This window comes from Bombina bombina, chromosome 11, assembly GCF_027579735.1.
Source record: "Bombina bombina isolate aBomBom1 chromosome 11, aBomBom1.pri, whole genome shotgun sequence".
In the NCBI taxonomy this organism is placed as follows: Eukaryota; Metazoa; Chordata; class Amphibia; order Anura; family Bombinatoridae; genus Bombina; species Bombina bombina.
In genome coordinates, this window is record NC_069509.1 from 165893792 (window position 1) to 165921179 (window position 27388).

The 27388-nt window shown below is 37.4% G+C and overlaps 1 protein-coding gene across 1 annotated transcript in view; it reads left to right on the forward strand.

The window, feature by feature from the left end:
* Positions 1-27388, forward strand: part of LOC128641725 (uncharacterized) — a 392787-nt gene that overhangs the window by 149817 nt on the left and 215582 nt on the right. Inside the window, exon 20 of the mRNA XM_053694250.1 lies at positions 13906-14051. Within this exon, the coding sequence (XP_053550225.1) occupies positions 13906-14051 (146 nt within the window). The remainder of the gene's footprint in view (positions 1-13905; positions 14052-27388) is intronic.

Below are 27388 nucleotides of genomic sequence, written 5' to 3' on the forward strand. Positions count from 1 at the left end.
CACGGTAGAGAGATCTTCAGGGGGGTAGTGTTAGGTTTATTTAAGGGGGGTTTGGGTTAGAGTAGGGGTATGTGGGTGGTGGGTTGTAATGTGGGGGGGGGTATTGTGTTTTTTTTTACAGGCAAAAGAGCTGTTTTCTTTGGGGCATGCCCCGCAAAGGGCCCTGTTCAGGGCTGGTAAGGTAATAGAGCTGATTACTTTTGTAATTTAGTATAGGGTAGGGCATTTTTTTATTTTGGGGGGCTTTGTTATTTTATTAGGGGGCTTAGATTAGGTGTAATTAGTTTAAAATTCTTGTAATTTTTTTTATTTTTTGTAATTTAGTGTTTGTTTTTTTTGTACTTTAGTTTAGTTTATTTAATTGTATTTAATTGTAGGTACTTGTAGTTAATTTATTTAATGATAGTGTAGTGTTAGGTTTAATAGTAACTTAGGTTAGGATTTATTTTACAGGTAATTTTGTAATTATTTTAACTAGGTAGCTATTAATTAGTCAATAACTATTTAATAGCTATTGTACCTAGTTAAAATAAATACAAAGTTGCCTGTAAAATAAATATAAATGCTAAAATAGCTACAATGTAACTATTAGTTATATTGTAGCTATATTAGGGTTTATTTTACAGGTAAGTATTTAGTTTTATATAGGATTAATTTATTTAGTTAATTTAATGATAGTGTAGTGTTAGGTGTAATTGTAACTTAGGTTATGATTTATTTTACAGGTAAATTTGTATTTATTTTAGCTAGGTAGTTATTAACTATTTAATAGCTATTGTACCTAGTTAAAATAAATACAAAGTTGCCTGTAAAATAAATATAAATCCTAAAATAGCTACAATGTAACTATTAGTTATATTGAAGCTATATTAATAGCTAGTAGGGGGCTTAGATTAGGTGTAATTAGTTTAAAATTATTGCAATATTTTATTATTTTTGCTAATTTAGTGTTTGTTTGTTTTTTTGTACTTTTCTGATGGATGGAAGACCTCTTCTTGCCCCGCTTGGATGAAGACTTCTGCCAGTCTGGATGTCCTCTTCTGCCCCATCGGATGAAGACTTCGGCCCGGCTGGGTGAACACGACTCAAGGTAGGGAGATCTTCAGGGGGGTAGTGTTAGGTTTATTTAAGGGGGGTTTGGGTTAGAGTAGGGGTATGTGGGTGGTGGGTTGTAATGTGGGGGGGGGGATTGTGTTTTTTTTACAGGCAAAAGAGCTGTTTTCTTTGGGGCATGCCCCGCAAAAGGCCCTGTTCAGGGCTGGTAAGGTAATAGAGCTGTTAACTTTTGTAATTTAGTATAGGGTAGGGCATTTTTTTTATTTTGGGGGGCTTTGTTATTTTATTAGGGGGCTTAGATTAGGTGTAATTAGTTTAAAATTCTTGTAATATTTTTTTATTTTTTGTAATTTAGTGGGGGGGGTTGTACTTTAGTTTAGTTTTTTAATTGTATTTAATTGTAGGTACTTGTAGTTAATTTATTTAATGATAGTGTAGTGTTAGGTTTAATTGTAACTTAGGTTAGGATTTATTTTACAGGTAATTTTGTAATTATTTTAACTAGGTAGCTATTAAACAGTAAATATCTATTTAATAGCTATTGTACCTAGTTAAAATAAATACAAAGTTGCCTGTACAATAAATATAAATGCTAAAATAGCTACAATGTAACTATTAGTTATATTGCAGCTATATTAGGGTTTATTTTACAGGTAAGTCTTTAGTTTTATATAGGATTCATTTATTTAGTTAATTTAATGATAGTGTAGTGTTAGGTGTAATTGTAACTTAGGTTATGATTTATTTTACAGGTAAATTTGTATTTATTTTAGCTAGGTAGTTATTAAATAGTTATTAACTATTTAATAGCTATTGTACCTAGTTAAAATAAATACAAAGTTGCCTGTAAAATAAATATAAATCCTAAAATAGCTACAATGTAACTATTAGTTATATTGAAGCTATATTAATAGCTAGTAGGGGGCTTAGATTAGGTGTAATTAGTTTAAAATTATTGTAATATTTTATTATTTTTTGTAATTTAGTGTTTGTTTGTATTTTGGTACTTGTATGATGGATGGAAGACCTCTTCTTGCCCCGCTTGGATGAAGACTTCTGCCGGTCTGGATGTCCTCTTCTGCCCCATCGGATGAAGACTTCGGCCCGGCTGGGTGAACACGACTCAAGGTAGGGAGATCTTCAGGGGGGTAGTGTTAGGTTTATTTAAGGGGGGTTTGGGTTAGAGTAGGGGTATGTGGGTGGTGGGTTGTAATGTGGGGGGGGGATTGTGTTTTTTTTTTTACAGGCAAAAGAGCTGTTTTCTTTGGGGCATGCCCCGCAAAGGGCCCTGTTCAGGGCTGGTAAGGTAATAGAGCTGTTAACTTTTGTAATTTAGTATAGGGTAGGGCATTTTTTTTATTTTGGGGGGCTTTGTTATTTTATTAGGGGGCTTAGATTAGGTGTAATTAGTTTAAAATTCTTGTAATATTTTTTTATTTTTTGTAATTTAGTGTTTGTTTTTTTTTGTAATTTAGTGGGGGGGTTTTGTACTTTAGTTTATTTAATTGTAGATAATTGTAGGTACTTGTAGTTAATTTATTTAATGACAGTGTAGTGTTAGGTTTAATTGTAACTTAGGTTAGGATTTATTTTACAGGTAATTTTGTAATTATTTTAACTAGGTAGCTATTAATTAGTCAATAACTATTTAATAGCTTTTGTACCTAGTTAAAATAAATACAAAGTTGCCTGTAAAATAAATATAAATGCTAAAATAGCTACAATGTAACTATTAGTTATATTGCAGCTATATTAGGGTTTATTTTACAGGTAAATATTTTGTTTTAAATATGATTCATTTATTTAGTTAATTTAATGATAGTGTAGTGTTAGGTGTTAGTGTAACTTAGGTTAGGATTTATTTTACAGGTAAATTTGTATTTATTTTAGCTAGGTAGTTATTAAATAGTTAATAACTATTTAATAACTATTGTACCTAGTTAAAATAAATACAAAGTTGCCTGTAAAATAAATATAAATCCTAAAATAGCTACAATGTAACTATTAGTTATATTGCAGCTATCTTAGGGTTTATTTTACAGGTAAGTCTTTAGTTTTAAATAGGATTCATTTATTTAACTATAGTAAACTTATTTCGTTTTATTTAAATTATATTTAAGTTAGGGGGTGTTAGGGTTAGGGTTAGATTTAGGTTTAGGGGTTAATAACCTTATTATAGTAGCGGCGACGATGGGGGCGGGAGATTAGGGGTTAATAATTGTAGGTAGGTGGCGGCGATGTTAGGGAGGGCAGATTAGGGGTTAATAAAATGTATTATAGTGTTTGCGAGGCGGGAGTGCGGCGGTTTAGGGGTTAATACATTTATTATAGTGGCGGCGATTTGCGGTCGGCAGATTAGGGGTTAATACTTGTAGTTAGATTGCGGCGACGTTGGGGGGAGGCAGATTAGGGGTTAATAACTATAATGTAGGGGTCGGCGGTGTTAGGGACAGCAGATTAGGGGTTAATAGCTATAATGTAGGCGGCAGCGATATCGGGTCGGCAGATTAGGGGTTAATACTTGTAGTTAGATTGCGGCGACGTTGGGGGGGGGCAGATTAGGGGTTAATAACTATAATGTAGGGGTCGGCGGTGTTAGGGACAGCAGATTAGGGGTTAATAGCTATAATGTAGGCGGCGGCGATATCGGGTCGGCAGATTAGGGGTTAATACTTATAGTTAGATTGCGGCGACGTTGGGGGAGGCAGATTAGGGGTTAATAACTATAATGTAGGGGTCGGCGGTGTTAGGGACAGCAGATTAGGGGTTAATAGCTATAATGTAGGCGGCGATATCCGATCGGCAGATTAGGGGTTAATACTTATAGTTAGATTGCGGCGACGTTGGGGGAGGCAGATTAGGGGTTAATAACTATAATGTAGGGGTCGGCGGTGTTAGGGACAGCAGATTAGGGGTTAATAGCTATAATGTAGGCGGCGGCGATATCCGATCGGCAGATTAGGGGTTAAATAATGTTATTATAGGGTTTGCGATGTGGGGGGGCCTCGGTTTAGTGGTTCATAGGTAGTTTATGGGTGTTAGTGACTTAGTGTACTAAATGGGTGTTAGTGTAGTAAAAACATACCGAATTTCGGAACGGAATAGAACCGAATTCAGCCGAATCCGAATAAATCCGAAACGAATTTATTCGGATCCGAATAAATCCGAAACGAATTTATTCAAATTTTGCCGAATCAGATTCGATCCGAAACGAAATTCTAAAAGTCCGAATCGATCCGAACCGAAAACGAACCGAATTTTTTAGCGGTGCACATGTCTACTAATTTTGGTACTTTAAAACTGGGTATCTGCCTGGGTTAGATTCCTTGGATCTAGGCCAAGTGACAACGTGCAGCCGTTTATAAAATTGACTCCGGTATCTTTTATGTAGCGGTAAGCGATATATTTATTGTAGTGTCTTACTCTTTGCTGGGAAGCTCTGAAATGTCAGTACTCACAGTTGTCGCAGATATTTACTTTAACCTCCTTGATGAATTAGAGCTCCTCTGTTATCTGGAGAGATGCTGAAAGTGTGATGCGTGGTCGCATCAAAATGGCGGCGGTCCGTGAAGCTAATATGTTCCAGGCAGCAGTTCAGAACGGTGTCTCTCCTCTTCGTTGGTGACGTGCCTGTAAGTACAGCCGAAGTTGTAATGTATAGGGCTGATGTATAAATCAGTGTTCTTGAGGTCGGATATTCGAAGTTAGGCGTCTGCTTATGCTAGATATCAGCATCTGAGAGTTAGGGCTTAGTAGCGGTTTAAATTAGGTTTTTGTTTAAAAACCCTGAATCATCACATATTCACAATTTATGTGAGAGTTGTTAGCTCAGAGATATACGAGTTTTAGGGCATCACTCAGCTTGCATGGAGAGTAGTCTTTGCAGAGCTATGAATCTACACGTCCATGTTCCTGCATGGTCAAGCTCCGCCCCCCTTAAACTTACAATTATTAACTAAATACATACTTACCTGTAAAATAAAACCTAAGCTAGCTTCAATATAACTAATAGTTACAATGTAGCTAGCTTAGGTTTTATTTTTATTTCACAGGTAAGTTTGTATATATTTTAACTAGGTAGACTAGTTAGTAAATAGTTATTAACTATTTACTAACTACCTAGTTAAAATAAATACAAACTTACCTGTGAAATAAAACCTAATCTGCCTTACACTAAAACCTAACATTACAACAAAAAACATTAAAATTACTAAAATAAAATTTACTAAATTACCAAAAAATAACAAACGAAATTATCAAAAATAAAAACAAATTACACCTAATCTAATAGCCCTATTAAAATAAAAAAGCCCCCCCAAAATTAAAAAAAACCTAGCCTACACTAAACTGCCAATAGCCCTTAAAAGGGCCTTTTGTGGTGCATTGCCCCAAAGATATCAGCTCTTTTACATGTAAAAAAAATACAAACACCCCCCCAACAGTAAAACCCACCACCCAACCAACCCCCCCAAATAAAAAAAACTATCTAAAATAACCTAAGCTAACCATTGCCCTGAAAAGGGCATTTGTATGGGCATTGCTCTTAAAAGGGCATTCAGCTCTATTGCCATGTCCTGAAAAGGGCAATCAGCTCTTTTATGAAAAACCCAAACTCTAAGCTAAAATAAAAACCCACCCAAAAAAAACTTAAAAAACCTAACACAATCCACTTACAGTTATTGAAGTCCCCGCTTGAAGGATCCATCCAGCCGGCGAAGTCCTCACCCAAGCGGCAAGAAGTCTTCATCCAGGTGGCATCTTCTATCTTCATCCATCCGGCGCGGTTCCATCTTGAAGACATCCGGTGCAGAGCATCCTCTTCATATGGTCGCCACCATACACTGGAACTTCAATGCAAGTGACGTCATCAAAGATGGTGTCCCTTGCATTCCTATTTGCTGAAAGATTTCTATCAGCCAATAGGAATTAAAGCTGCTAAAATCCTATTGGCTGTTCCAATCAGCCAATAGGATTAAGCTCTCACCCTATTGGCTGTTCAAATCATAACCAACACTGTTATATTAATACGTTTTACATCTGTAATTACGTTGTATCTAAGTCTCTGCAGATTGCCCCTTATCACAATGCTTTTTACAAACTTGCATTTTAGCCAATCGGTGCTGTTTCCTGCATAACCATTATCATTCTCCATGGGAGTGAGTGCAATGTTATCTATATGGCACATATGAACTAACTGTCTGGCTGTAAAAAGCTAATAAGAAGCACTGAGATAAGAGGCGACCTGCCGGGGATTAGAAAGAGAAAGAGGCTTAGAAGTTTAGAGGTTATAATGTATATTAATATAACAATGATGGTTATGCAAACATTGCATCCCCTATCTGAATCATGAAGGTATATTTTCTTTATTTCCAGCATGCAGCTGACAGCAGCTAAAGTATAACTGTTTACAGTTTACACAGCACTTACTCTGGTGAGCTGAACAACGTTTGAGGTAAAATATCTTCCTTTTTACATAGAAATGTAAAGGTGATATTTGTTGACAGCTTTTAACAATTTAAAAGTTGCATCACATCCAATGGATTTAGCATATGAGTATTATGTCCCTTCAACTGATTCAGTGGGTAACTTTTTATCTGTTTGGTGATGTTGCTTCTTGACCTTATCAATGGGGGGAAATTTAAGAGTATGCACAAACCCAGTGTGATTATGATTACTGTGGAATTCAGTAGGTGAAAAAAATGGCCGTAAAATTGTGTTGCCAAGTATCTACAATTTGGATTGTGGGATCAGTAAAAATAGGATTGGCACATGTTAAAGGGACATGAAACCCAAAAATGTTCTGTCATGATTTAGGTAGAACATACAATTTTAAGCAACTTTGCAGTTTACTTCTACTATCAAATGTGCTTCATTCTCTTGGTATCATTTGATGAAGGAGCAGCAATGCACAACTGGTTTCTAACTGAACACATGGATGAGCCAATAACAATCAGTATATATATGCAGCCACCAATCAGTAGCTAGAACCTAGTAGTGTTTAAAAAAAGCTGTGAATTTCACATTTCTATGGGTTGTCTTATTTTAATATACAAGAGTATTTCCTTAACATGGAAGGATAAAGGTGACATATTTGAAAGCAGGTTATGCAAATATCAGGACCACAATAAGAAAAAAAATTGAGAAAGTTAAAAACTCTAGTGACCTTTGACATCATATTTCCATGTTCCCAAAACAGTGTAGAAATTGTTGTTTTTTAACTTTGTTTTCAATGTCACTAAGCCAATTAAAAAAAATTAAAAGTCTAAGTCACAATATTTCCAGGTTATTTGACATCTTTTGTTTTAAATTAAGTAACCCCATGACTACATATGTTTAAAGATACTTATAGGTAAATTGCAATTGACAATCACGTCTTTTAAAAAAAATATTTGCAGACATCCATGAAATTAAGTGACAATCAGCCAACAGAAAAACAGTATATCATGACAAAAATGATAAATTGTTTACTCTATACAATATTTTGCTAAATCAAAATAGTTTTATCTAAGTATTTGTAAAGAGGCAGGCAGGCTGGAAAGTGGTAAGAAAAAAAATGTTTGCTTTTTTTAAAATAAATATTAGGGTTTTACACACAAATACAGTGCATCACAAATGCACATGCTCTATTTTTTTTTAAAATATATTTTTATAATCATAACATACACACTTTTTTTCCTTATTTAGGGGTCAAGTCGGGCGGTAACTCATGGGAACGGAGTTCCAGCACTATTTTTGCAGGAGGAACTAAGTTCCCTCTAGACAGAGAACAGATACACCTCAGTATACATTGTTGCTGCTGGTGGGAGGAGCTGGAGCACAGTCTGGTTAGAGGGATAGTGAGATCCTCTAGTAATGAGCAGTAACACTTCCTACAATATGCTAAATGTAAGAATGTCAGTAGTCCTGCTATGTTATCACCCCAGTTATAAATATTATCTTTATTATCTTTTATTACACATGGTGCTTACATTTCTGTTTGGCTTGCTCTGGATTTTTTTTAACTCCCCTCAACAGAAATAGAACTATTGCACCTTCAGTGGGTGAGACTCTGTAACAGAGGAGGATTCTCAGGCCCAAAGGCAACCATTCGACCCTTCATTGTGTATAGTGTATACATTATATACATCATATAAATACAGTGTGTGTGTAAGTGTGAGCATATATATACCTGTATATAAAACAATATTAATTGTGAGGGAGGGTAGAAGTCGTGGTTCCCACACTTTTTTTGTAGGACTTGACCCCTGCCTTACATTGCATGATTTGTGTGATAGATGTCATCAAGCATGGTCCAGTTACACTAAGGTTCCTATTTAAAATCAAGTGAACCTTCTAACTCTCATCAAAACACCTCAAAAACTAAATAAAAATCAAGTGGTCTGGCTGAAATACCTATATATATATATATATATATATATATATATATATATATAAAAACACGGAAGGGAACTGCACTCTCATACCGGACCGGGTACACATCCCATGACCCTGCAACATGCTCAGCCCTGGGTGCCACTGGCATGTGTACCCAGTCCGGTATTGCATCAGCCAATCAGATTTTTCCTGCCTTAATTCCGATTGGCTGATAGAATCCTATCAGCCAATCGGAATTGAAGGGACGCCATCTTGGATGACGTCCCTTAAAGGAACCTTCATTCATCGTTCAATCGTCGGTTGAAGAGGATGGCTCCGCATCGGCTCCTTTGAAGATTGCTCCGCTCCGGATGGATGAAGATTGAAGACGCCGCCTGGATGAAGACTTCTACCCGGATGAAGGACCTCCTCTGCGCACCTTGGATGAAGATTTCGGCCCGGTTGGGTGAAGACGACTCAAGGTAGGGAGATCTTCAGGGGGTTGGCATTAGGTTTTTTTAAGGGGGGGTTGGGTGGGTTAGAGTAGGGGTATGTGGGTTGTGGGTTTTAATGTTGGGGGGGTTGTATTTTTTTTACAGGTAAAAGAGCTGATTACTTTGGGGCAATGCCATGCAAAAAGCCCTTTTAAGGGCTGGTAAAAGAGCTGATTACTTTTGTAATTTAGAATAGGGTAGGGCAATTTTTTTATTTTGGGGGGATTTTTTATTTTATTAGGGGGCTTAGATTAGGTGTAATTAGTTTAAACTTCTTGTAATTTTATTTATTTTTTGTAATTTAGTGTTTGTTTGTTTGTTTTTGTATTATAGAATAGTTTATTTAATTTTATTTTAGTTTAGCTAATTGTAGTTAATTTATTTAATTAATTTATTGATAGTGTAGTGTTAGGTGTATTTGTAACTTAGGTTAGGATTTATTTTACAGGTAATTTTGTACTTATTTTAACTAGGTAGCTATTAAATAGTTATTAACTATTTAATAGCTATTGTACCTAGCTAAAATAAATACAAAGTTTCCTGTAAAATAAATATAAATCATAAAATAGCTACAATGTAACTTAGTTATATTGTAGCTATATTAGGGTTCATTTTATAGGTAAGTATTTAGTTTTAAATAGGAATAATTTATTTAATTATAGGAATATTATTTTGTTTAATTAAAATTATATTTAACTTAGGGGGGTGTTAGGGTTAGGGTTAGATTTAGGTTTAGGGGTTAATAACTGTATTATAGTAGTCGCGACGTTGCGGGCGGGAGATTAGGGGTTAATAATTGTAGGTAGGTGGTTGAGGTCACATTCCCCAGGGCTATATACTGAGTGGTCCATGTTTTAGGATTTGGACATATGTAGCAATTATGGATTCACACTAGTGTGATTGTGAAGCATGGTATAGTAGGTGTATTTCCTCTCTGAGGCTGAGAGAGAAGGGTTATCTCTGACCAGGGTAGTGATCAGAAAGGCTAGGGGTTTCTCATAGGAGTCCGATATACACAATTCTCACTTTGGTTTAGGTGTTTATGAGAAAAGTTGTCTTAGAGTGATGTATTGTATGTGTGGTTTAAGGTTGAGAATGTTTGGTCTCTCTTTGACTAGTACCAGGAAGATTAGGCAGTCTGCTGACTTCAGACTGTTTTTTTTTAAATATATTTATACCCTCTGAGTTGGAGGGGTATAATATTTGATTACATTTATGATGTAGGCACATATTTTATATTTTTTATTTTTATTTTTTATTTTAGTTTAGTTTAGGATTCCGTTATTTTTATAACACTAGTTATATGTTGGGAATAGGTATTAAATATCTTCCGATTAGTTTATGGTACTGCTATGAGTACACCCGTGGATATGACTGGGTCATGACATTTTGGGGGACATATTTTTTCTTGTGCATGTATTTAAGCCCCCCTTTTCCTCTAGCTATGATCACCCGGTTCTTTGTTTTTATTATAGTGGTATTAGAGTATTCTACATAGGACAATCTCCCATGCCCGGGTAACAATTAGGACTCACTTGAATGTTATCTTTACACTTCAGGCGTGACGGAGCATCCATCCGGATCCCTTGTCTCTGTTTGGGTTTTACCTCATTTCCCGGGCACTAAGTGATTATGAGCTGGCTTTGTGTATATTTGATTGTTTCCTGATAAGAGGCAAGATGGGGGTGCGATATGTTGTTATTGATATTATTTTGACATCAGGGGCTCCAAACCTATAGCGAAGGGGGTGCTCCTATGAGGATTCGGGGGAGTGGTTTCCATCAGAATGTTTTGACACGGCTTTATTTTACATTGTTTTATTTGAGTGCATGACCAGTCAGGGCCGATATGCCCCCAGGCGTACTAACTTTATACAAAGGCCACCCAACAGAGGAGGCGGTTTGATACACTATATGCTATACAGGCTATATACCCAGATGTAAGCCAGACGTCATCACGGGTAGTATGATGGGCGATTTTGATGTGTGCGGTTTGCAGGGACTGAGAGTGTTCTATTTGAGATCGATGGCTACACCCCTGTAGTGATTACTGTTGTTGCCATGATGATTTTTTGAAAGCACACAATCCACAGGGTGGGCGGTGTTGTTTATGATCCAATTGAATCACGAATAGTGCAGATGGATTATTCTATGAGTTCTTGAACCCGGGGCGTGTACCGGTTGGGGATTAGGAGCACGGTGCGATCACAGATCACTAGTTTGATTAATTGTACTTATATGCACTTGACTCTATTATCACGCTAGATGTTTTTATATCGACACATATTGTTTTGATACACATTATTTTTTCTTTGGGCCACCTAGATAGTTTAGCCCCATGTTTTTTGCACACGGTCTCCAAGGATTGGTGACCTGACTTAGGGAGGGGCCTACAGGCCTATTTAAGTTTGTTCATTTGTACACTTTGGTTGTCAGAAGAAGGGACGTTTGAGGTCCCGAAACGTCACAAATAAAAATTTTACACTTGATGTCTAAAGTCCAGTGAGTGCTTTGTTTAGCTTCTTTGAGATATATATATATATATATATATATATAATTATATATATATATATAATTATATATAGGTATAGATAAATACAGCTATATATAGGAATATCTATTTAAAAATTCATAGGACATATTATGCAATGTGCAGAATATTGGACTGTGAAATATTACACTAAATACACAGAGGCCGAATTATCAAATGTCTGTCGGACCTAATCCGACAGTGCGGATCAGATCCGACAGAGATCGGTGAATGCAGACAATATGCTCTCCATATTCAGCATTGCACCAGCAGCTCACAAAAGCTGCTGGTGCAATGCCGCCCCCTGCAGACTCGCGGCCAACCGGCCGCCAGCAGGGAGGTATCAATCAATCCAATCTTACTCGATCCGGTTGAATTCTGGCGATTCCTGTCCACCTCATCAGAGCAGGCGGACAGGGTTATGGAGCAGCGGTCTTTAGACTGCAGGCTTGCCAGAAACACGGGCCGTCAAGCTCCATTCAGAGCTTGATAGATAGGCCCCACAATATAAACCTTTATTAAATATGAATATTACATAAATATTATTTTACATGTTTTCATCTACTTGACTGCAAAGGGCTTCAATTCACTTATATACTGTATATATATATACTGTGTGTATATATATATATATATATATATATATATATATATATGAATATATATGTATACATATATATTTATGTGTATATATGTTTGTAAATACATTTATACACATATAAATACATAAATACATTTGTACACACATTTAAACAAATATATATATATATATATATATATATGTATATATATCCATCCATCTTTAGACATGTATATGTATGTATATATCTGTATTAAAACCCCTTTGGAAAGTATAGTAAAACACCTCTCCATGATGCCACCTGTTAATATAGATGTCGGCTCGCCAGCTCGCTCGACATAACGGAGGATCCCTTTGAATATATTGCCACATCACAGCTCTTTCGATTATCAGGGCCTTAGAGAGATTATGACAACATACAGACATGGCCATTGTCCCGCAGGTCACACTGAAAGCAGGAAAGACAAAGAGCAGGCTAGCTGAAAAGATGATCTATAGAAACCTTCAAGTTTCAGGTCCTTTGGGTCTTTGAAGGTGGTGCTATCCTCTAAAGGAATAGCAGTCCACTTGGCTAACATGGAGATAGCTTTTTCCACCTTAGAGACCATCTCAAAGACCTCAACATTAGTGGCTGGTAAAGCAAACATAGCCTTAAACTTGGCAGAAGAAACAATGGGTATACTTGTCTTGTTACACTGCTTAGACACCAGTACAGACACTAATTCCTGTGTGCGGAAGGTATTATGTTCTTTAGAAACAGTCTTAAATAATCTACCTAGCTCCTTTTTTTTCCCTTACCTCAAAGGTCCTTAACACTTCCCCTAATAATGCATGAATATACTTTAAACTCAAATTAAAGGCCATTGTTTCCAGGGTTGGATGTCCTGGGACTCAGAGAGTAAATCCTTAGCAGAGGAACTGTCAGAATCCAACATCCCCTTCTTAAGTCTAGAGGAACTGGACAAGTCACTGTATATAATTTTCCCAGGGGAGAATTGCACAAGAGGAGAGGTAACCTCCACTGTTGGCACACATCTGTACTTAAATGGGGGAGGCATATCAACTATTAGTTCAGCTATATCAGAATGTGTACATTCTTTGAATTTAGGCTATAGCTCAGTAGCTCATTGATTTTACTTGGGCGGTGTAAGAACTCAATAGTGCTAATATGTTTACGCCCTGCTCGTAACCTATCCCTATATTGGGAGACGGTAATGAAGATTCAAACACCCTGTAAAGAACTATACTGGAGTCCTTGAACATAGGCAAATATATTTTTACTACACATCCCACTAGACTTAACAGTATTTATACTGAACCCACTAGAAACTAGGGGATTTCTGCATATAGAAAGCAAGAATCATGTTTACATTTCTCAGCATAATTCACATTAACAGATATTTATATAAGCAAAGATTGTAGCATAAATAGCAATTTTGCTTGCACAATCGTGGTTCCACTCAACTGGTAATACAAGAACATTGGAAAGGGGGCGCAAATGATTATCGCGATCGCTTGCGCCCCCTTTCCAATTTCTCACTTGCAATCTAGCCCTAAATGTTTTAGTATATTCAATTAAATATAATCTATTTATTTTTATTGTTTTTACTACTTCTTTTGTGTTTAGACATACGCAGCTTTTTGACACTCAGTTAGAGTGGCGCACACACTGCTCATTTTTTATTTGTAATCAATTGCTAGGCTGTAAGGCAATCCTTTTTTAAGTGTGTTGGTTCGAGCTGTGCATTTTTCATGGCACAGATTCTTGAATGAACCTTTTCATATTCTAAATGCTATCCGAAACTTCACTGCAGCATGGGAAGAAGTTACACAGCAAAGCATGAATGGCATTTTGGAAGAAAGTTTTTAACACATATGTGAATACATTCAAAGCCTTTCACAATGATTCTGCTGTTGATGACATACTAAGCAACAAGATATTAGTGCTTGGGAAACAGCTAGAATTAGACATTGATGAAGAGGATATTCATCAGCTTATTGGTATTGAGGCTAAAGAGCTTTCCACTGAGGAGCTGATAGTAGACATGTGCATGGCGAAAAAATTCGGTTCGGATCGATTCAGATTTTTTCGAATTTCGGTTTGGAGCGATTCGAATTCGGAAAAATTTGAATCAATTCGGTTTGGATTTGTTTCGGATTCATTTGGATTCTAATAAATTCGGTTCGGATTTGTTTCGGATTCATTCGGATTCGAATAAATTCGGCTGGATTCGGTTCGATTCGGTTCGGTTTGGAAATTCGGAATTTCGGTAAGTGTTAGGTGGGATTAGACTATCAATTCGGTTCGGATTTGTTTCGGATTCATTCAGATTCGAATAAATTCGGTTCGGATTTGTTTCGGATTCATTCGGATTAGAATAAATTCGGCTGGATTCGGTTCGATTTGGTTCGGTTTGGAAATTCGGAATTTCAGTAAGTGTTAGGTGGGATTAGACTAGTATTATGTACTGAACATTAGGTGTAACCGATAGCAGAGTGATATAACCTAATATACTGTACAATACTAGTGTAATCCTTGGCCATCCGAATCTACCGAATAAATCCGAATAAATCCGAATAAATCCAAAGTTATTCGGATTTATTCAGTAGATTCGGCACTATTTTAATTTGGAGATTCGGTTCGATCCGAATCTCCGAATTTGCTGAATTTTCCGAATTTCCGAATCGAACCGAACCGAATCGCACATGTCTAGCTGATAGAACTGTAGGAACAAAGAAGTTGAGGCAGATGGAGAAGTTATACCTGAGAAAGTGCACAGCAAAAGAACTAGTAAAGGCATTTGCTACTATGAGCAGTGGTGTAAGGATGTTAGAATAAATGGGCTTCAGTTATGGGAGATTTGCAAGAACTGACAGGCAGATACAGGATGCTCTTGCTTGCTATAAAGACATTTATAATAAGAAGCAAACTGTTCAGTCAAAACTTGATATCTTCCTGAAGAACACTAGGGGGCCGAATTATCAATGTGCGGGTGGACATGATCTGCTATAGTGGATCATGTCCGCCGCACATCGATAAATGCCAACAGCATGCGCTGTCTGCATTTATCATTGCACAAGCATTTCGAGTGAAATGCTTGAGCAATGCCACCCCCTGCACACCTCAGAGGTGGCGGACGGGTTAAGGAGCAGCAGTCTTAAGACTGCTGCTTCTTAACTCCGGTTTCCGATGAGCCTGAAGGCTCGCGCAGAAACAGGTGCATACGGCACCGTACGGGGGTTGATAAATCTGCCCCTAGGCCTGCTCAACCATCAAGTGATGACCCAGTGTTCAGTGGATTAGTGGTGATTCAAATGGTGATTACCCATACAACCATTAGTTTAGTTTAATGGTGATTTAAATGGCGATTACCCGTATATCCATTAGTTTATTTTGATGGTGATTTTAATGGTGATTACCCATACAACCATTAGTTTAGTTTAATGGTGATTTAAATGGCGATTACCCGTATATCCATTAGTTTATTTTGATGGTGATTTTAATGGTGATTACCCATACAACCATTAGTTTAGTTTAATGGTGATTTAAATGGCGATTACCCGTATATCCATTAGTTTATTTTGATGGTGATTTTAATGGTGATTACCCATGCAACCATTAGTTTAGTTCAGTTTTGATTCAAATGGGGATTACCCATACAACCATTAGTTTAGTTTAATGGTGATTACCCATACAGCCATTAGTATAGTTCAGTGGTGATTTAAATAGTGATTACCCATACAACCAGTAGTTTAGTTCAGGGGTGATTTAAATGGTGATTACCCATACAGCCATTAGTATAGTTCAGTGGTGATTTAAATAGTGATTACCATACAACCAGTAGTTTAGTTCAGGGGTGATTTAAATGGTGATTACCCATACAACCATTAGTTTAGTGCAGGGGTAATTTAAATGGTGATTACCCATACAACCATTAGTTTAATTCAGTGGTGATTCAAATGGTGATTGCCCATACAACCATTAGTTTAGCTCAGTGGTGATTCAAATGGTGATTACCCATGCAACCATTAGTTTAATTTAATGGTGATTTAAATGGGGATTACCCATACAACCATTAGTTTAGTTCAGTAGTGATTTAAATTGTTATTTCCCATACAATTATTCTGTTTTTCAGTTTAAGTACTGTACTCTACAGTAAACACTGTATTCAATAAATGACATGTGATATTCAACTTGTGTTTGATTTCTTTGTTCTGAACACCTTTAATAAAGCTAAGCTCTGATGTTCGGTAGGTTAGGTGTACTGTAATAAGGTCCAGATTACAAGTGGCCCTCTATCGTTTGCATGCTAGCGATATCTGTTTTTTTATGGTCGTTTGCACGCAAGTTAAATTCCGCTTGTATTACAAGTTGAAAGTAAATGCAAACAAACTAGCACAATCACGATTGAATGATTAGTGTGACTTCAGAGCTCTGATTAACTGTTATGCGAGTCAAAAAAAGTGTCACAAAACACATCAAAATTACATTTAAAAGTACAGTTATAGTACATTATAGAATGTTGCTTTTTTCCCGATGGAGAAATCTCTGAGCAAGCATAATAAACTTTAATATAAAAGTGCTAAACTTGCGAGATAAACAATTTATTAACCTAACCAAACGTTAGAAGTTTCAGTAGATGTGACTTATAAATAAGTAAGTATAAGATGTATAAAAAATATAATGAAAAAGACGGCTGGGATATCACACATAGCTGAAGAATGTCAAAATTAAAGGGATATGAAAGGTACATTTTTTCTATGTTATGATTCGAATAGAGCATACAATTTTAATCAACTTTCTAATTTGTTTCTGTTATCAATGTTTTTGCTCTTTTGGTATCTTTGGTTGAAAAGCAGGGATGTAAGCTTAGGAGCCTGCCCCTTTCTGGAGCACTAAAAGGAAGCAGCTTTGCAAGAATGTTATCCATTTGCAAGCAACAAGATATTAGTGCTTGGGAAACAGCTAGAATTAGACATTGATGAAGAGGATATTCATCAGCTTATTGGTATTGAGGCTAAAGAGCTTTCCACTGAGGAGCTGATAGTAGACATGTGCATGGCGAAAAAATTCGGTTCGGATCGATTCAGATTTTTTCGAATTTCGGTTTGGAGCGATTCGAATTCGGAAAAATTTGAATCAATTCGGTTTGGATTTGTTTCGGATTCATTTGGATTCTAATAAATTCGGTTCGGATTTGTTTCGGATTCATTCGGATTCGAATAAATTCGGCTGGATTCGGTTCGGTTCGGTTCGGTTTGGAAATTCGGAATTTCGGTAAGTGTTAGGTGGGATTAGACTATCAATTCGGTTCGGATTTGTTTCGGATTCATTCAGATTCGAATAAATTCGGTTCGGATTTGTTTCGGATTCATTCGGATTAGAATAAATTCGGCTGGATTCGGTTCGATTTGGTTCGGTTTGGAAATTCGGAATTTCAGTAAGTGTTAGGTGGGATTAGACTAGTATTATGTACTGAACATTAGGTGTAACCGATAGCAGAGTGATATAACCTAATATACTGTACAATACTAGTGTAATCCATGGCCATCCGAATCTACCGAATAAATCCGAATAAATCCAAAGTTATTCGGATTTATTCAGTAGATTCGGCACTATTTTAATTTGGAGATTCGGTTCGATCCGAATCTCCGAATTTGCTGAATTTTCCGAATTTCCGAATCGAACCGAACCGAATCGCACATGTCTAGCTGATAGAACTGTAGGAACAAAGAAGTTGAGGCAGATGGAGAAGTTATACCTGAGAAAGTGCACAGCAAAAGAACTAGTAAAGGCATTTGCTACTATGAGCAGTGGTGTAAGGATGTTAGAATAAATGGGCTTCACTTATGGGAGATTTGCAAGAACTGACAGGCAGATACAGGATGCTCTTGCTTGCTATAAAGACATTTATAATAAGAAGCAAACTGTTCAGTCAAAACTTGATATCTTCCTGAAGAACACTAGGGGGCCGAATTATCAATGTGCGGGTGGACATGATCTGCTATAGTGGATCATGTCCGCCGCACATCGATAAATGCCAACAGCATGCGCTGTCTGCATTTATCATTGCACAAGCATTTCGAGTGAAATGCTTGAGCAATGCCACCCCCTGCACACCTCAGAGGTGGCGGACGGGTTAAGGAGCAGCAGTCTTAAGACTGCTGCTTCTTAACTCCGGTTTCCGATGAGCCTGAAGGCTCGCGCAGAAACAGGTGCATACGGCACCGTACGGGGGTTGATAAATCTGCCCCTAGGCCTGCTCAACCATCAAGTGATGACCCAGTGTTCAGTGGATTAGTGGTGATTCAAATGGTGATTACCCATACAACCATTAGTTTAGTTTAATGGTGATTTAAATGGCGATTACCCGTATATCCATTAGTTTATTTTGATGGTGATTTTAATGGTGATTACCCATACAACCATTAGTTTAGTTTAATGGTGATTTAAATGGCGATTACCCGTATATCCATTAGTTTATTTTGATGGTGATTTTAATGGTGATTACCCATGCAACCATTAGTTTAGTTCAGTTTTGATTCAAATGGGGATTACCCATACAACCATTAGTTTAGTTTAATGGTGATTACCCATACAGCCATTAGTATAGTTCAGTGGTGATTTAAATAGTGATTACCCATACAACCAGTAGTTTAGTTCAGGGGTGATTTAAATGGTGATTACCCATACAGCCATTAGTATAGTTCAGTGGTGATTTAAATAGTGATTACCATACAACCAGTAGTTTAGTTCAGGGGTGATTTAAATGGTGATTACCCATACAACCATTAGTTTAGTGCAGGGGTAATTTAAATGGTGATTACCCATACAACCATTAGTTTAATTCAGTGGTGATTCAAATGGGGATTACCCATACAACCATTAGGTTAGATTAATGTTGATTACCCATACAGCCATTAGTATAGTTCAGTGGTGATTTAAATAGTGATTACCCATACAGCCATTAGTATAGTTCAGGGGTGATTTAAATGGTGATTACCCATACAACCATTAGTTTAGTGCAGGGGTAATTTAAATGGTGATTACCCATACAACCATTAGTTTAATTCAGTGGTGATTCAAATGGTGATTGCCCATACAACCATTAGTTTAGCTCAGTGGTGATTCAAATGGTGATTACCCATGCAACCATTAGTTTAATTTAATGGTGATTTAAATGGGGATTACCCATACAACCATTAGTTTAGTTCAGTAGTGATTTAAATTGTTATTTCCCATACAATCATTCTGTTTTTCAGTTTAAGTACTGTACTCTACAGTAAACACTGTATTCAATAAATGACATGTGATATTCAACTTGTGTTTGATTTCTTTGTTCTGAACACCTTTAATAAAGCTAAGCTCTGATGTTCGGTAGGTTAGGTGTACTGTAATAAGGTCCAGATTACAAGTGGCCCTCTATCGTTTGCATGCTAGCGATATCTGTTTTTTATGGTCGTTTGCACGCAAGTTAAATTCCGCTTGTATTACAAGTTGAAAGTAAATGCAAACAAACTAGCACAATCACGATTGAATGATTAATGTGACTTCAGAGCTCTGATTAACTGTTATGCGAGTCAAAAAAAGTGTCACAAAACACATCAAAATTACATTTAAAAGTACAGTTATAGTACATTATAGAATGTTGCTTTTTTCCCGATGGAGAAATCTCTGAGCAAGCATAATAAACTTTAATATAAAAGTGCTAAACTTGCGAGATAAACAATTTATTAACCTAACCAAACGTTAGAAGTTTCAGTAGATGTGACATAAATAAGTAAGTATAAGATGTATAAAAAATATAATGAAAAAGACGGGTGGGATATCACACATAGCTGAAGAATGTCAAAATTAAAGGGATATGAAAGGTATATTTTTTCTATGTTATGATTCAAATAGAGCATACAATTTTAAACAACTTTCTAATTAGTTTCTGTTATCAATGTTTTTGTTCTTTTGGCATCTTTGGTTGAAAAGCAGGGGTGTAAGCTTAGGAGCCTGCCCGTTTCTGGAGCACTAAAAGGAAGCAGCTTTGCAAGAATGTTATCCATTTGCAAGAGAACTAGATGGCAGCACTATTTCCTGCCATGTCGTTCCTCAGTCCCCTACCTATATATCTCTTCAACAAAGAATACCATAGGAACAAAGCAAATTTGATAATAGAAGTAAATTGGAAACTTTTTTACAATTATATGCTCTGCGTGAATCACAAAATAACATTTAACATTTTGGGATTTTATATTCCTAAAAGAATAGTAATAGTAAGTGTGAGAAGACAGCAAAGTGTAATTGAGATATAACAGGTTCAAGAGGAAGAGAAAAATAAAGTACTATCTTGTTTATTATTTACACAAGTCAATAGGTGGTGTTCGGATTCTGGTATAACTGGCTGCACATATTCTTTATTTTTTACTGGATGCAGGAATTATGTAGCTATCGGGTGACTATGGATAAATTGTCTAAAATGTGCCGGAGGACAAGAATGCTTGCAGAATTTCCACCTCTTTTGAGTTCTTTATAAAAAGAGAAAAGCTTAATATATCATTTAACCTTATGTAGGTGAGGCTTTTCAATACATTGTTATGTTAAGAGCTTATCACCTTGACACTAATATGTACTTTTTGCACATTTCTTTAAAGTCTGAGAGCAAACACAATGCGTTGCCTGTTTCTTCTCTTGCTGATTCAGTCATGTGGATTAGCGCTATCATACACGACACTATGGATAGGTAAGTGATCACCCACCTAATATTTAATATTTAATACTGCAAGTCCAGTAACATTTTTAACACAAGCTTCATCTGAAATTTAGATAATGAAGTTAGCACCACTTCGGTTCCTGTAAAACAACCCTGCAAAGCAAAAGGTAATATAATGATTATAATGTTTCAAAATTCAGCAATTTATTAGCAAGAACATCAGATTGCAAGTATATAATATATATATATTCTTTGGGTATCTAACATCTATGTAATTGTTTTAATTTGTGTTACAGAGGGAACATCATTTACATTATTAAGGGATGTTTATTTATGGGACTATCCATACTATACTGAAAGTCTTCTTAATCGTATATATGAAAGATATCCATGTGTATCTCGACAGTATACCTCAATAAGTATTCAAAATTCAGGTAAGTACAAAATATATTTAAAAAAACAATTACCTAATAGTTGTTACAGTGGGTTTCTGGCAATAGGATTTCTAAATAAGGTCTTGCATGTATAAAAAAAATGTCTACATTACAATTAACAGCCTCTAGTTTGCGATATGACTGCAAAGTAGTTTTGGGCTGAAATTACTTGTAAGAATGGGGATGAGAGTCAGAACAAATTATCTGTACAATATGATCATTATTAGAGGTGTGCCGAATCTTTTGTTCCGAATATTCAAAAACCTTTGTATTTTGAATATTCGTTGCCCGTGCTATTAGTTATTTGTTTAATTGTAAACTAAACAAATATCAACCATTCTGTTAAGCAAATGAAAATGTTTCTTTGCTACAGGTGAAAAATTCACCTGCAGCGTAAAATACCTTTAGCACGCTATTAGTGCGGTTGGGGCTCTGTGAAGAAGAGGACACGATTAGCGTAGCTTTCCAATGTGCTAATGGTAAGTATTTTTTTTTTTTTTTATAATAATCTTTTTATTGAAGACAAAGAAAAAGCGATAAGGTTACATGCATATTATCACGAAGCCATATAAACATAAGAATATACAGAGATGTAAAATTATACATAAGCCAGACCTGTAGGAACAATTATAACCCACAGACTTGCCAATGAAATGTATTCAAAATTCTCAAAGTAAATCAAGTATAAACAATAGTTATGGCATATATTTCACAATATGTAAATAGTAAATGGTCTTCATGTGTCTTCCTTATTCATTTTTTTTTGTTTATAACACAGCAAAACAAGTTTTTGCAATATATAAGTAGTGTGATGAAATTGAACATACTAAACTAAAAACTTGTAACTCAATCTGTAAGTGAAGCTTAACAGTTTTGTTTGTCAAAGTAGTAGAAATAGAGTCAATTTTATGGTAGAGTGAAAAGCTACACGTAGAAACATAGAAAATAGATGAGGTAGGTTGCGGTACTGGTTAGAAAGACCGCATAGTTAGGCCTCCTTACCTAGGAGGTACATTACAAGATGGGGGGGGGGGAGGTGATCATTGGAATGTGAATGGAAATTAAGACTCAAAACTATGGCTAGAGGATAGTTGTTAATAGTAAGGATTAACAAAGGAGTAGCTGGGCATTTTAATAAGGTGGGTATGATAGAATATACTTAATCTTATTGTAATATCTGGTAAGAGACTAGTAATCAAAGGAAGCGTATAAAATGTAGGGCATCCAATAGATAATGTTGTTATGTTGAGGAGGAGAGCAAGTGGAACTGCCAAAAAGGCAAGGTATGGCTAAGGGTTATAGATTTAGCTGATTAGTGTTGTTGTTGATCAGTCCTGCTGACCTATAAAATGTAGGTAGAGTCCATACTATGGTATTAAGGGTAAATACTGAGAGAGTAGATTGGTTGCAGTATGACCAAGAAGAACCACACATGTCGCCCCTCTGATCCGGAGGGTTTATTTTGTTGCAAGGGAAAAAGGTGATGGCTTGTGAGGGCAATAGGTTATAAGGATTCCTTTATATCTAGAGTCAAAAGGGTTTACTAGGGAGACTGTGCTATTGATAGATGGTAGATCTATGACGCTAGATGTATACATTAATAGACTGGGGGGGGGATCAAAGTTGCTGTTGTTGTGGAGCAGTAGCAAGTAACGCTGGGCATTTTTGAGTCTGAGGGTCAGCCTAACAGAGCATATAATGGGGGGCTAAGCTTAGCGAGGAAGCTAAAGGTTGTGTGAATCATTCTAGGCTTTAAGATAATGCTTGGCATTAGGGAGATATAGTTGCGTACATATAGTATAAACCAGAGTGTATCTACAGAGCCACTGCGTCTATGAAAGTGTAGAGTAGGGGCAGAGATCAGCTGTTGTGACAGTGACATATTTTATCAACCTTGCTAGTTGGATACGGGCCCTATACCCAACCACAGGCTAGAATGACAGAAAGTAGAAGTCTACCCCAACATGAAACAGTGTGCACAAGTCAGTTGCCTCTTTCTTGCATATATAGTATGTAGGTAGTCACTAAAGTCTCGATATGTCTTTAGTACTTAGGTCTGGCATGGTCTATAAAGATTACACTATTAAACTAAACATTGGGGCGATGAGTTAAACCTTGAACACTAGGACAACCATGGACTGAACACTCGTACGCTAAAATATGGAATATATGGTATATCAGGGCTGCTCCTGCTAAATTGCATGCAAATCATCATACACAATATCTTTCCCCCTTCGCCATTTATGAGTACAAAAAAGAGAGACAAAAAATAATCAGCTTTCAAAGTGTCATTGCTGTAAGTCAATTCAAACTGCTCCTTCTGTATCGAATGCTAGACCACAGAATTCTCATTTTAGATGTCCATTTATGGCACAATTCCCACAGAGAAGTGAGAAAGTGTCCAGATAACAAGGGTAATTCCAGATATCAACTGAATGAGTGTTTAGACTCACTGGTGAACCTCAAAAGATTGCAAAGGGCCATGGATAGGTCATATTGTCTCTCAATAATAGTTATTACTGTTATCTGCTTGTAAAGGGCAGTCCTGGTGTAAATGTAGCTTTGCTTCGAATGTAAATGGTATAGGAAGTTCTCAAAATAATTAGAGCTGTGCAAATGGTAATATACGTCTGTAAGGCTTAAAACGGTTTTGTCTGAACTGTATACATATTATGATGCTGGGAGACTGCTAGCTGTAGAATATAGAATGTTGGAGACATTATAGAATAACAAGTGCTGAGCCCTGCAGGTAGGGAGAAAGAAAACAGTAAAGACAGCAACCATAGCATGTTAACAATAGCTCAGTTCCAGTAGCTGTAGGATTCAACTATGTCTATCCCACTCCCACTTTAAGGTGATGGGGAGAGTCTCCCCAACTCTCAGCATATTGGGGCAACCAGTCTCCACAGCCTCCTGGTTTGGATATTGGGAGCAAGTTCCATACCTGTGCAGCCTTTTGGCGAGTAAGAGGTCCGAGATCCGGATCCATGACCCCAGACCCCAACAATGGTAAGTATTTTAACTATTTAAAGGGAATGAATGAATGTTGACAAATGCATCATTATTCCTTCATTTTTCGTAAATGTTTGTGCTATATGGAATGTGCATTCATAACAAAACTAATGCACATCTAATCATTATAGACTTCTAGAGACTACAGCTTATTATTTAAAGAAAAAAACCCGAAAATGTTGAAACTTGGGAGAACATAATAAATTGTCTTTCTTTTTTTTTATTGAATTACACTGAATTCGGGATTAGGAAAAGGGGTAGATTCCAAGGGGCCAATTTATCAATGCTTCAACTGATAATATGCTGGAATTCTGCGTCAAATTAGACGCAAAGTTGATCCGTCGTAGTTAACAAAGCATCAGGATCGTCAAATGTTGAAATGTGTAACACGAAATATGCTCCTGCTATATCAATCCGACGCAGATTGATGCTTGTGTTATTCGAGCGGAATACTGATCATCCGCCGTCACATTAGACTCTATTTATCAAACATTCAAAAGGTATGCTCGCATCTATTCCGACACTATCATTCAAACTGCCACCCTTGAGTGCCATAGAGATCAGTGGGAGTCTGAAAACACAGAAAGGTTATGTTTGATTCTGCAAGAGAATGAAGCATATCTATAATATAATCACGTTTTTAACACGTCCATCGCCATCGGCAGTTGTGCACGCATAATCAAAGGAATGTTGGATGCGCGCGCAGCCACCTCGCAGTGAGACAGCTTCAGGAGCTCCAACTCTCAGCTGTAACATAACAGCAAAGAGCTGGAGCTCCTGAAGCTTCAGGCATCTGCCGCATATGGAGCCAGAGCGCGATCAGTGCTCTGCCTCCATATGAGGCCAGATGCCTGATCGTTACAGACAGTGACACTGTGTGTGTCACCGTCTGTAACGATCTTCTGCTGGTGCCGGTGGGAGGTGTGGGCGAGTGGCGGGTGGGCAGCTCAGCAGGGAAGGGGAGGGAGGGGGAGTGCCCTAATAAAAAAAAGGACAGGGGGAGAGAGAGCAAAAGAGAGAGAGCGAGCAAAAGAGACAGGAGATAGAGAGCAAAAGAGAGGGAAGACAGAGAGCAAAATAGAGGGGAGAGAGAGAGCAAAAGAGAGGAGGGAGAGGGAGAGCAAAAGAGAGGGGGGAGAGAAAAAGAGGGGGCGAGAGAGAGAGCAAAAGAGAGGGAGAGAAATAGGAGAGAGAGCAAAAGAGAGGGGGGAGAGGGAGAGCAAAAGAAAGGGGGGAGAGGGAGAGCAAAATAGAGGGGGGAGAGAGAGCAAAAGAGAGGGAGAGAGAGAGCAAACAAGAGGGGAGAGAGATAGCAAACAAGAGGGGGAGAGAGAGTAAAAGAGAGGGGGGAGAGAGAGCAAAAGAGAGAGGGGAGAGAGAGCAAAAGAGGGGAGCGAGAGAGTAAAAGAGAGGGGAGAGAGAGAGCAAAAGAGAGGGGGAGAGAGAGCAAAAGAGGGGAGAAGGAGAGCAAAAGAGAGAGGGGAGAGAGAGAGCACATGAGAGGGGAGAGAGAGAGAAAATAAAAAGGGGAGAGAGAGAGAGAGCAAATAAGAGGGGGGAGAGGGAGAGCAAAAGAGAGGGGGGACAGGGAGAGCAAAAGAGAGGGGGAGAGAGAGCAAAAGAAAGGGGGAGAGAGAGCAAAAGAAAGGGGATAAGAGAGAGCAAACAAGAGAAGGGAGAGAGAGCAAAAGAGAGGGGGAGAGAGAGCAAAAGAGAGGGGGGAGAGAGAGCAAAAGAGAGGGGAGAGAGAGAGCAAAAGAGAGGGGGAGAGAGAGCAAAAGAGAGGGGAGAGTGAGAGCAAAAGATAGGTGAGAGAGAGCAAAAGAGAGGAGAGAGAGGGAGAGCAAAAGAGAGGAGAGAGAGGGAGAGCAAAAGAGAAGGGGAGAGGGAGAGCAAAAGAGAGGGGGGAGAGAGAGCATAAGAGAGGGGGAGAGAGAGCAAAAGAGAGGGGGGAGAGAGAGCAAAATAGAGGGGGAGAGAGAGCAAAAGAGAGGGGGGAGAGAGAGCAAAAGGGGTGGTGAAAGAATCCACCTGGATGTAGCATTGGTTTATTCTTATTTATTCTTATATGTTTTTCCATCATTTTAGCCTGACATGTAAGTTTATAATGACCACCTATAATGACAGGCAATGCCTATCTGGCAGCAGCACTGGTAGATATAGGGATATAAATACATTACATAATATAGCTAACATCTTTTTTAGGATAAATCAATTTGCACCATGTTTAACGCATGGAATACCAATTCCCAATCTCCACTTCACCAAATTGGACGCAATACTCAAACTCCTAAACAACCCACAAACTATTAAAATCTTCCACCACTTTTTATTGGGAAATCACATGATTAAGGAAATCAGCCAATCTGATTTAAATATGCATTTTTTACTATCACTAACGAATCAAATTGCTCGATACTTATGTCATTGATTACTCATTAGAACTTGTAAGTGCCATATTTGTTACATTGTGTATTATACTTTGAAAGTATGTATATGTGAAATTAGTATTAAAGATAAACATTGATGATGACATTAGGACACACAGTGTAATATTATTGACAATCAGCTAGATTACGAGTTTTGAGTGCTATAGGGAAATTAACGAACGCAAGAAAAGTTGCGTTATTTAATCCACTATAGCGCAGCCATTACAAGTTTAAAAAAAACAGGCTTGTGCGTGCGATATGGGGTTTTTAAGCTCCATACCGCACACAAAACAAGTGCTGAATTGACGTGCTTGTGCACGCTTTCCCCATAGACATCAATGGGGAGAGTGGGTCAGAAAAACACCTGCGATCGCGGAAAGAAAAGCTCCGTAACGCAGCCCCATTGATGTCTATGGGGAAAAAGAAAATACTTTTTAAACCTAACACCCTAACATAAACCCCGAGTCTAAACACCCCTAATCTGCTGCCTCCGACATCGCCGACACCTGCCTACAGTTATTAACCCCTAATCTCCTGCTGCTCCCGATATCGCCACGACCTAAATAAAGCTATTAACCCCTAATCCTCTGGCCTCCCACATCACTACCACTGAATAAACCTATTAACCCCTAAACCGCCAGCCCCCCACATCGCAACAACCAAAATTAAACTAATGACCCCTAACCCTAATGTAACCCTAACCCTAACGTATCCCTAACCCCCCCCTAACTTTAACATAATTAAAATATAGCTAAATTAATCCAAGAAAATAAAAATTATTCCTATTCTAATACAATTT